General features: G+C 44.3%; 1 protein-coding gene across 5 annotated transcripts in view; it reads left to right on the forward strand.

The window, feature by feature from the left end:
* The first annotated feature begins 747 nt into the window (after positions 1-747).
* ldlrap1a (low density lipoprotein receptor adaptor protein 1a) overlaps positions 748-11,865 on the forward strand; it is an 11,757-nt gene continuing 639 nt past the window's right edge. Inside the window, exons 1-10 of one of the 5 annotated variants that reach the window (XM_034544906.1) lie at positions 748-911; positions 5,192-5,334; positions 6,121-6,233; positions 6,315-6,429; positions 7,566-7,638; positions 7,860-7,949; positions 8,428-8,555; positions 8,982-9,016; positions 9,266-9,297; positions 11,516-11,865. The exon at positions 11,516-11,865 is cut by the window's right edge and continues 610 nt beyond it. In XM_034544906.1, the coding sequence (XP_034400797.1) occupies positions 827-911; positions 5,192-5,334; positions 6,121-6,233; positions 6,315-6,429; positions 7,566-7,638; positions 7,860-7,949; positions 8,428-8,555; positions 8,982-9,016; positions 9,266-9,297; positions 11,516-11,562 (861 nt within the window). In that variant the 5' untranslated portion in view covers positions 748-826 and the 3' untranslated portion in view covers positions 11,563-11,865. The other 4 variants (XM_034544902.1, XM_034544904.1, XM_034544905.1 and 1 more) reach the window with 4 other exon arrangements.

The raw sequence follows: 11,865 nt of genomic DNA on the forward strand, positions 1-11,865 counted from the left end.
ACGCTTCCAAGAGACCTTTTGACCCCTGAAGTCACCCACGAGAGGATGGAGGCGTGGCCTATAAACATTTGGGATGACCAAACAAAAGAAATTTGAATGCTTTTACATGAAGGCAACACATCAGTTGAGCTAGATTAATATTGTTGACACTCTCGATTTAAAAAGACATCGCTCAAAATCAGAAAAGTAAGTGGTTGCCCTGTGGTTTCATGATGCCTTCATGTGCTCCTTGTAAATACTAAACCTAGTAGGAAATGCATTTGCTTTAGGGCAGACAAAACAACCAAATATACTTTTTAAAATATAAATACGGAGGGCACAGAGCTGCTTTGTCTGTGTCGTAATGAGCGGAAATAAATGTAAAGTAAATATTTTTGAGACCGTTTCAGGAGGCCTATATTCACAAACTTCACAGGAAAGTAATGAAACTAATTAAAATCAGCTTTTTATTTGTTTAGATTAGTGATATCTGTCACTGGATAAATGTCACGTCTCTATAACCGTGTCACATTCAAGTGTAATGAAAAAAAGGCGTTGTGAAATTGTCAAAATAAAAAGTGCCATAGCCTAAATGTGCTTATATACAAAATTAAGATTAAAAAAAAGTCAATATAATTGAAGTTTAATGGACTGATTGTACACAAACGCGGCACGACTTCTCCGCGTGTCGCTGGTTCAGAGTGCGCCGCTCTCCTCGTAAATCGCGATATTTCCGACGCCGCGTGAAGGCACCACAAGTCCAATCCTCCCCATCAGCAGTCCGGTCAACAACATTTCTTCTCCCCCTGCGAACTTCTCCGACTCTCCGCAGGTCAAACACCCCGACATGGATGCCCTGAAGTCGGCCGGGAGAGCTATTATCCGGAGCCCGAGTATGGCGAAACAGTCCTGGACCGCCGGCAGACACAGAAGTAAGAAATAACACTTAATTTTGATTTAAAATAAGGGTTTTAAACTCGAGCTGGCTTTCTTTTTGTGGTGCTTTTTCTCTGTGTGTTTGACGTTACACAGCTGTGTCCGCTTTATTTTAATTAGACCAACTAATTGAGGGCTCACACTCAAACAGAAAAGTTTGACACACTGTTATGTGTGTGTGTGTGTTTTTTTAAAGATGTGTCTCACATTGTTTGATAAAGGGATTTTTCTTCTTTTTAAAAAAAAAAAAGTATTCTTCTGTTTTTTTGTGCAGGAAAATAAACTTGTTTCGTTTGCAGCGCGGTTGAATCTTGTTTACGGAATTTTCCGGAAATCAATGTTATTTTTAAACCGGACAGTAAAAAAAGGAAAACTCTCAAATATCATGTTTTTTTTTGTAGTGTTTTCTCCCTCTCACTGGATGCATAAATCACATATTTTAAGAAAAGTCCCTTGTATTATTGTCTGTTTTCTCACTACAGCAGTCTTTGGTATCTCCTGTTTCCATCCACAGCACCGGAGGAAGTGCAGAGTTCAGGGGTCGGCACGAGAAATTTACAGTGATTATTGTGTGTCTTGCTCAAGGGCCCTTCAAGCAGGTCAGCTTGCCTACAATGCAACATTAACATGGGACTCTCGGGGTGGGGGGGGGGGGCATTGTAGCACTCAAGGGCCACTTTGTAAGCTAAATCCCTCTTGATCCTGGCTGTAAAGTCCTGGTGGGGGGGGGGGGGACTGGGGCGTTCAGCTGCCTGAAAGCTCTCCCTGCCTTGTAACCAAGACGACAAGCCAGGAATGCTGCGAGTCAGTCGGTGCAGGGCTCCTGGTTGGCGTCGGTTCAAGCCGGTCTGTTTTAAATTCCACCAGAGAGGATATTGTGAAGTATGCGATCATTAGAACATATTGGGGTGGATTATACGAAAACCGCTATGTAACCGTAGGAGCTCACCTGAGGGGGGGGGGGGGGGGGGGGGGGTTGTAGCGTTGTAGCCGTGCCTCTGGAATTTGAGACGCACATTTCTGTGTTAATGGAGGCGGGCCAGATGTTAATGTATTTACTATCGGGAGCCCTGCGGTCAGGTGGGACGACCAGTTTGTTGTTGTTGTTTACAGAACATGACCGGTAAATAACAAATTGTACGATGTGAACTGATTGTTAACGTTTCACCCCCTTCGGTGAACAATCGGACGAGTTCCAACACGCAAACACGTGTGTTAAACGTTTTAAACCGGCCTGTTTTTTTAAAATATGCAGTTACATGAGGTCTTGTTTTGTTGGGCTCTTAGTCTTTTATAATTAGTGTAATGAAACGCTTCCTGTGAATGCAGCGAGTGACCCCTCTAGAGTTGGGGTATCGGGGTCTAGATTACCAGGTCTTCTCTAGACTTTCGGGGCGCACATTCCTCACCAGCGCTGAACCGTAATCGCCCAAGACCTCCGAGTCTGACTCCCACCTGCGTCAGGGATCAGCCCGCGTTTTAATCTCTTTTCGGGGGTTTTAATCTTTACTTGGGATATCCGGTGAAACCATTAGAGCTGGAGCGCCTAAGAACCGGCATTTTGCTCACATATTGCCATGAATGTGGCTCTGCAGGCTGAGCCACTCGACTCCACACATGCTGCATTGAGGAGGAACCAATGCCGTCAATGGAGACTGCATCATTTTTCTTTAAATGGCAAAGGCCTCCCTGCTCCTCAACCACCTCTATGCTGCTATTGCCCCGATTTGGTCGCCCCAGAAGACCGTCATCACCGGCCCAGGGACCAGCCAGAGGGTGCTTTGTCTGCAGCAAAGAGGCTTTCTCTCTATTTCGGGACCTTTTTAAACGTCAGCATGGGGATCGTGCCAACGCACATGTCGCGGTCAGTTTTTGGCAAATCATTGCGAGGACGGCGACATTTCTATCAGCTTTTGTGAAGTAGTTATTTCACCGAAATGGGCGCTTGCTCTTCTGTTTCCACTGGTACTCTCCCACCATCCGTTGTGGGATGTGCGACGATTCGGTACGATGATTTAAGGATGAAATCATATGTTGAGATATGGTGACACACACTTGTGGCGTCTAAATTGACTGACGAGCACGTACTTACTTAATTTTTTGCAGAAAAGTCAGATTAACCTTGATTTTTAAATCAAACTTTTGTCTTAATCCGATCACTCTGTGTTTGTGTGCATGCACGTAGACGTGGTCGGTGTATAGCTGGAAATATAAATGTTGTCTCTAACTTCACTTCATATGGCACTTGAGCTCAAAGTGCCCACGTTGTGGTGGCGACCTGTCAATCCCAAGGGAGCCCCGCCCTAAAGCATACCCTGCTTTATGGTCTATTTTAATCTAAATGGACATCACGCTGTATTGAAGAAGACTTGAAACTAGAGATGGCGCCGCTGAGTGGATACTTGTGGTGTCGAGATTCATGTCTGCTCTCAAAATTTTAAATTACACAAACTCATAATAACACGAGAGGAACGGGGGGGAGGAAAGGGCTTTTCGAGCTGTGGTTTCACGGTTTTATTGGTTGGCATAAGTGACGAGGCAGACAGCCTTTTTTTATTGACATTTATGATGATGTTGTTGTTGTCGAATCAAAATCCAGCTGACGGTCCGAGAAGTTGTCAAGTTTGATTTAATTTGAGTTAAATAAAGGACCACAGTTGGCGGTTTCCACGGTGATCCAGTGAATTGCCCGTCAGTTGGACCTCCCTTTTTAAAAAAAAAAAAAAAATTATTATTTTTTTGTTGCATCAGGACATTTTTGTTGCCCCCGTGCTCGACCAAAGGCGCTGCACTTTGATACATGGCATGGATACTCATCCATTAGTGTTGGCTTGGATGGCTGACTAAGCCCCGCCCCCCCTCCAAGACGCCTCCGCGTACCCTGTCATCAGACAAGCCGTTGCCTTTCACACCCAGCGGGCGATCTCCAGGCAGATGGTGAGCTCCACGTGTGTTTACAGCACACAGCTGTTTCCCTTCAGGTGTCGCTCTCGCTGACCTTTTTGACCTCGGAGCCGTCCACATTCTCCGGCTCAGCGGTGCCTGGTGCTGCCGTCTGGTACTGGTCTAGAGGGTTAATAGAGGGAGGATTTTACTGAGGGGGTCTAAAACCTGCAAAGAAACCTGCTCTCGTCAACCTTTTTAAAACATATTTTTTTTTAAAGAGTTGTTAAAAGCAGTGGAGTGCTCTGATTTATGAGCACATCGCTGGTAAACAAGATCTGAAGTGGAGAAACTTGGCTTTACACATCAGTCGAGAAAAATAATTCTGTTATTTTGGGGTTTGAGTGGAAAGTCATTTTTTTATTTTGGTTCAGATAAGATAAATAAGATTTTTTATTTTTATTAGACCCACAACGGGGAGATTTTCAGTATTAAAGCAGCAAAGGGGGGATAGTGCAACAATAAATATAATAAAGTAAACGGTAAAGCTATAATAAATATGTAAACGCACATTTTATTAAACGTTGACATTGCAGATAGCTATACATTGATATTTGTATTACACATGAATGATGAATGTGTGCTCTACATGGAGCTTAAATCCAAATAATCAGCTTTAAGGTCACAAAACGTTGGTGACCTTTTGTTCTAAAAACTCTATTCTATGTAATCTCATTTGTCTAAATGTCAACTCTCTTAGTGTGTGTGTGTGTGTGTGTGTGTGTGTGTGTGTGTGTGTGTGTGTTAGTTAATGGGGATGTTTTTCTTCTGCCGCTTCCTTTTTTCCCCTCCTTTTCTTTCTCTGAGGACATTTCTGTAAACACAGCCAGAGGGTCAGGGCCGGCCCAGCAACACACACACACACAGAGAGATAAGACGCCACATGCAGATAACAACTGTTCCTTTTTTTACAGGGTAAACATATCGATGTGCTAACTTCTCCATTCTTTGGACACACTGTAGAAAAGACCACCGCGCGGTCCTCTTATCACAGGAAGTCAGAGTCCATGTACACTTGCTCCAAACTCTCTTGCCTTTGTTCATTGTGGAGCCCTGTAAGTTGTTTTGTGGCTGGAAGTATTTACTTCACACGAACCCTCTGACCCAGATACTCTGCTTCGCCTCCACTTCAGGGAGCGAGCAGATAAAATGTCTCAACTTTAACTTCAACGCGGGGCGATTTTTACATTTCCTCTGATTTGTGTTTTTCCTCAAGCTTCCTTTTTTAAATTATTTATTTTTGAAACATGAAGTGGAAAAGGAGGTCGGGGAGTCTGTGGACTGTAAGAAACGGATATTGGGTGTTTTTTAACTTTATTTTATTTCTCCGCAGAACTTCCAGAGAACTGGACCGACACGCGGGAGACCATCGTAGAGGGCATGACCTTTAACCTCCGTCACCTCGGCATGACACTCGTGGACCAGCCCAAGGGAGAGGACCTGTCAGCCGCGGCGGTAAAGAGGATCGTTGCCACGGTGAGGGCCGGAGCAACGACGTCATACAGGACGTCACTGCTTCCTGAATTACTCTTTACATCTAAAAGCACTGTTGCATGCTGGGATTTCTTGCTCTCGTTGTAGAGCACGCTGTCTCTACAAAATCGATACTTCTTGAGACAACTTGTCTTAACCCCATCAGTCATTTTGTCTCCGCCTCCTTCACTTTAATTTACTCCTATTATCATTATTGTTTTCCATAAATATTTATTATCATTTTGCTTTTTTTTCTTCACTCCTTTGGTTGAACGGGAATAAATCTTGCACGGTGAATAACAAGTGATGAAACTCATGTCTTGTAACGTAAAAGTATTTAAAGAAAACCCTTCGATCACATTTAGGTTCTTTTCCGGTGATTTTTCAGTCTTCCCAAATGCTGTAAAATTGGGTTTATGGAGTTTTCCCCTGACATTATTGTCACTTTTCCATCAAAGTGTTGCGCAAATTATAAACAAACTTCAAGGAAATTGGCAAAAATGTTTAAAATCTGGGCACCATTGAGACGTAATAATCACTGGAGCTGAGAGCCGCACTTTGAGTAAAAACACCTTCAGTGCACGTCAGGATCCATTCAAGTCCGTTTCCACTGCACATTACATGTTGCTTTTCTCAATACAGACTTCTCCACCTCAGCCAAGCATAACATGTGCATTAAAATCAGGTGGATGGCAATAGAGCTTACATCACTAATACATAGTCTGTTTAGTCCAGTGTGACCATTTATAAAAATCCCTGTCTCTTTTTACACAATCGTTCCTGTGACAGTCCAAAGCCGGCGGGAAGAAGCCTCAGAAGGTCGCCCTCAAGGTTTCCCCTGGGGGAATCGTCCTGCACGACAGCTCCACCAGCAAGCTCCTGGAGAACGTCTCCATTTACAGGTACGTCGAGGCGTTTCCCTTCAGTTATTAGTCGAGGAGTGGAGGTGTGCCGCTCCTCCTTAACCCGTCGCCTCTCTGCAGAATATCCTACTGCACGGTGGACAAGCTGCACGATAAAGTGTTTGCCTACATCGCTCTGAACACCCTCAATGGGACCCTGGAGTGCCACGCCTACCTCTGCTCCAAGAGGAAAGTGGTGAGTTGAGTACAGAATCCCCGTGTTGTGTTTAATGGACGATGAATATAAATTAAGTTCCAGTGCAGTGATTTTTTTATTTTAAATGTTACTTGCTCTGCATCTGCTTGCTTTTTAGTTTTTGAGGTGGTGTAAACCCCCTCGTGGTTGGGTGGGTTCTCTAATCTAGCTTTGAGTTTCACTTCCTGAGTAAAAAACTAAATAAAACCCGACGCATCCCGAGTGCTCTTCACTCGTTTCGAGACGTTGTTTCTCCTGCAGCTTTTCCCCCTGACGCCGGAGCTCCTCTTACTTTCTCATCATCCATTCTTAAGAGGAAACCCAAGAAGCCGTGTGTGTGTGTGTGTGTGTGTGTGTGTGTGTGTGTGTGTGTGTGTGTGTGTGTGTGTGTGTGTGTGTGTGTGTGTGTGTGTGTGTGTGTGTGTGTGTGTGTGTGTGTGTGTGTGTGTGTGTGTGTGTGTGTGTGTGTGTGTGTGTGTGTGTGTGTGTGTGTGTGTGTGTGTGTGTGTGTGTGTGTGTGTGTGTGTGTGTGTGTGTGTGTGTGTGTGTGTGTGTGTGTGTGTGTGTGTGTGTGTGTGTGTGTGTGTGTGTGTGTGTGTGTGTGTGTGTGTGTGTGTGTGTGTGTGTGTGTGTGTGTGTGTGTAAAAACAGGAAGGCACTTTTCCTCTCGTCTTACATGCTTCCACACTCGTCCCTTTCTCTCTCTCTATCAATAACATGATAATACCCTACTTCCTTAATACGTGCCTCTCTCTCGGGAGGAGCTCTACGTTGACATGACTATTGACCTTGCTGTCATTTCGACGTGTATCTGATTTTTAAAATGCGTTCTCCATCCGTCCAAGTAGACTGAGATCTAGTTTTATGACTAAACAAATGTAAATCTCTCTTTCCTTTTTTAAAGTTAACGAAATGTGTTCGTTACCTTCAGTAAAAAGCACAGTAACGAGTCCATGTCTGCGGACCGGATATGACTCCAGACTCGTGGTCGGCAGTTCTTTTTCGAACCGATAACATGCTCCCTATGAGCCAATATGACAAAAAAAGTCACACGTTTTTTTGTTTCACTGAGGATGGTTGGTAAAAAAAAACTTCGGCCAGTGTGTGACAAAGTGTGTATTCTTTCTGTTCTCCAGGCTCAGGCGGTGGCTCTGACGGTAGCACAGGCCTTCTCGGTGGCTTTTGAACTCTGGCAAGTGGCCAAAGAAGGTAGGCACCGAACTCCCCAAATGACGCACGCCGTCTGCAAAAAGAAAACAACCCACGGGCGCCGTCTACGTGGGAGTTGTTGTTGTTGTTCCGGCTCCTGAGACTTGTTTTGTGTTTCTGAATCTGCTTTTGAAGCACCAAGGACTCCGCTATCTGCCGTGAGGTTGCAATTGATTGGTTTGTTTTTTGCCTGCTTGTGTGGCGTCTCTGCTCTCTTCTAGAGAAAGGGAAGAGAGTGAAGTCCGGCTCAGCCGGAGAGGCCAGCAGTAGTTCGGAGAGATCGAACAGCTTGGGGAGCCTGAAGGGGACAGGTGACGTGTGTGCGTGCGTGCGTGCGTGTGTGTGTCTCAGTGTCCCAAAAGACAGGGTTGCGTTTGCCATTTCTTAAATTGTCGGTGCAGCCGAGAGAGAGAAAGTTGGGCTCGGTTTCAAACCATGAATATAGAACACTTTAAAATGCACATAAATCTCAAAGTGCTTCTCATAAAAGGTAAAATAATCATCAATTTACACAAAATAATCATGCAATTTATGCTGATTTTAAAATAGAATGAATACGAGTTATGGACAACATAGTATGGGGGTCTAATATCTCCTCAAATCGACAACCTTAATAGTTCTTTTAATAATTTTGTCTAATGTTGTTTTGTTGGAGACATCATTATTAGAAGATTTATATTCTTGAATACAACATAAAATCAAAACAAAGAAACGGACAACAGAATTATGAAATGAAAGTGCACACATGACGTTAACTTGAGGTCCGTCCTTCCCTCACCTCTCGTGCAGATGTTGCCACCGACAACCTGTTGGACTTTGAGGACACTGGGAATGTGGCGGCGGAGACCAATGAGAGCGTAGAGGAGGGTCAGCTGCATAACCAGCGGCCCTCAGAGACCAACAACAACCCGGCCCGTGTAAGACCCGCCTCTTCTGGCTCCGTGTTGCACCTGGAGACCTCAACTAAGTTCAAACTTGTCTTTCAAGTTGATTAGTCTAGAAATATCTTCTTTTTTTTTAAATAAGGGGCAGTTCCCCTTAGAAACAGAAATGCAAATATTTTCCTCTTACCTGAACTTCTATTATTTATTTATCTGCAGTAGAGCTGTCTGCCTTTTCTACAGTATAATTGGCAACTAACCCCAAAACAATTTAAATTGGTAAGAGGGAAAAATATCTATTTTGGGGTGTCCCTTTTTTTATTATTGTTAAATCATGATGTTTAAATTCGGTTGACCATAACATAAGATTTCTTACATAAAGTCTAACCGGTAGTGAAATGAAACGCCATCAGCACACACGTTTCTATAATATTCACTGTGTCAATATTCCTCTTCTTCCAGGAGACAGAAGATGGTTTGGATGAAGCCTTCTCCAGGTGAGATATGTCTTATTATATTTATGTTTTATTATAGAATTAAATTAATCCTTGTTGATTCTCTCTGCTGCTTTTCTTAAAATACCCAAACCCCTGTAAGCCACTCTCATACTGCTTTGCCTTATGGCGCCCCTCACTGGTGATTTCTGTGTACTGCAGAATACAAATCCATCCCGATTTTCCTTTTTTTTTCTTTGTAAGCTTAAACTTTAAAACTGTCCTCAATCTACTGTGTGTTTGTGTCTCCAGCTGTGCTCTGGATAGCTATGGTTCATGTCCAGGTAAAGTATAGTTCCGCTGTCAGCTGATACAAGCCTTACTTAGCGTAGTAGTCCTAATTACTAACATAAACATAACCCGCTGTATTCTCTCAAAACCCCAAAACAATGGGTCTGCAATGTTCTCGGTAGCTTCCTGTGTCCTTCATCTCCTCCCAGGTGGAATAATCGTGGACTGGGCTCAGAAAAGAAAGCCGATTCAAAGTAGTACCGTCTCCTCCCAGCTCATATCACCCTCCTGATAACCTTCTTCACAGTCTGCTTGTCTTTCAATGAATGGACTGAATCAATGGGAGTAATGTGACTCCGCTACACACTGAAGGCCTTGTTGTGCAATCATTCTGTCAGTGGTCTCTGGTGTGAAAGGGGAGCAGCGGGTCACTCGAGCCCGGTGACGGGTGCAACTGTTTCATCCCGTTGTCGAGGCCTTGGTGGCACTAAAGTGTCTAAAACCTTCAATGACATTCGGCCTGAAGAGGGGTTGGAAAGTCTTGGCTAGTTCACAAGCTTTCGGCACTTTAGTTTTTATTGTATTTCTCCCTCGTGTGCAGCTCTTACTTTGTATCAGAAGGTGGCACAGGTTCTGGTCCAGGCTCTGGTCATTTCACGTCTAGACTATTGCAACTCCCTCCTGGCAGGTCTACCTGCTAATGCCATTCGACCTCTACAGCTCATCCAGAATGTAGCCGCTCAACTGATCTTCAACCTCCTAATTTTACCCACACTACTCCGCTCCTCCGCGACCTTCACTGGTTACCGGTGGACGCCCGCATCCGCTTCAAAACATTTGGTACTTTTGCTGCGAACAGATCGGGTCCGGTCTACATCCAGGACATGGTCTAACCTCACATCCAGGACATGGTCTAACCTCACATCCAGGACATGGTCTAACCTCACACCCAGGACATGGTCTAACCTCACACCCAGGACATGGTCTAACCTCACACCCAGGACATGGTCTAACCTCACACCCCAGCCCGTTCACTTCGCTCGGCTTCTGCCAATCGGCTTGTAGCTCCGTCACTTCGAGCTAAACACTCAACAAAGTCACGACTGTTTGCTGTGCTGGCTCCTCATTGGTGGAACGAGCTCCCCATTGACATCAGGACAGCAGAAAGTCTCTACACCTTCCGTCGCAAACTAAAAACACATCTTTTTCGACTATACCTTGAATAGGGAAGGTAGAGCCGTAGTAGCACTCTAGTAGCACTTAAATGTCCCTTACCGATAGCACTTTGTAGTTTAACACTTTAGTAGCACTTAAATGTCCCTTACTGATAGCACTTTGTAGTTTAACACTTTAGTAGCACTTAAATGGCTCTTACTGATAGCACTTTGTAGTTTAACGTTATTGAAGAAATTGTACTTGCTTAATTCTTGTTGTTCTGAGTTTGGACTCATGGTTTAATTCACTTATTGTAAGTCACTTTGGATAAAAGCGTCAGCTAAATGACATGTAATGTAATGTATTAGAATTCTGAATAGACTCGTTCATTATGTGGCAAAAAGGAAGGCGCAGGTGGCGATCCACTATTGCTCCTTCATGTGCCTTCACTTCCCCTCACGTCTTGGCTAGGAAAGGAGACTTGACGAGTCCCTCTGAAGGTGTAGACCAAAGAGAGCTTCTATCTGACCTCCGTACGTCCCGGTCCGGCACATTTTCTCCAGCAAGTCCTCTGCACTGCCAAAAGTATGTCAAGAAGTACACTATCCACTCCTGTTGGAGTATCCTCTGCTCAAACCTGCAGTTCAGTAAAGATGTGCGTCTTCATCAGGAGCCGGAGGAGTATTGACGAACCTTTTGTTGGCTTTGGTCTCCGATTAGAGAAGAAAATATAATTACATTAGGCCTTGTCTCGTTTGAATGGGTGTTTCTTTTTCAAAATGTGTTGTATTTACATCCAACTAAGGTTTAAAATGCTACTAAAGGAGTGCTTTGGTAGCAGCAAATCTATAAAATCCTACTTAATCTATCAATAGTTAGCTAGTCGAAAGGCGTAGGACTAGTCATAGTAGTCGTATAAAGAGCGAGCACCCAGTAGACTGAGGTTTGTGTGAAGTTTTTTGTGTTTTTATTAAATATTTTGTTTTCTATGGATTAGGGTCGGGTGCAAATAGCATTGCTAGCTTCTGACACCTGGGTGCTAATAGCATCTTTTTTTTTAATACAGGTCTAATTCTCATTAATCTTTTCAAATTTTTTCCTCCTCCGTTTCCGCAGACTGGCAGTATCGCGTACTAACCCCCAGGTCTTGGACATTGGGGTGACACCCCAAGACTGGCTCACCGAACCCGACTGGGACGCCGCCAATGGAAACACCCCCAATGGAAACTCCCCCAATGGAAACACCCCCAATGGAAACACCCCCAATGGAAACACCCCCAATGGAAACACCACCAATGGAAACACCCCCAACGGCTTCAGTCCGTCAGGGGACGATATCTTTGACTTCTGACCGGAGAGAGAACACAACCGGGTGGGGGGAGGGTGGGGGTGTCTCTGTGTCTTCCTATGAATTAACAAGGCATCACTGTGTATTTAAGGCGAGGCGGCAGTAAGTCCACAAGGGA

Source organism: Cyclopterus lumpus, chromosome 11 (genome assembly GCF_009769545.1).
Source record: "Cyclopterus lumpus isolate fCycLum1 chromosome 11, fCycLum1.pri, whole genome shotgun sequence".
Classification (NCBI taxonomy): domain Eukaryota; kingdom Metazoa; phylum Chordata; class Actinopteri; order Perciformes; family Cyclopteridae; genus Cyclopterus; species Cyclopterus lumpus.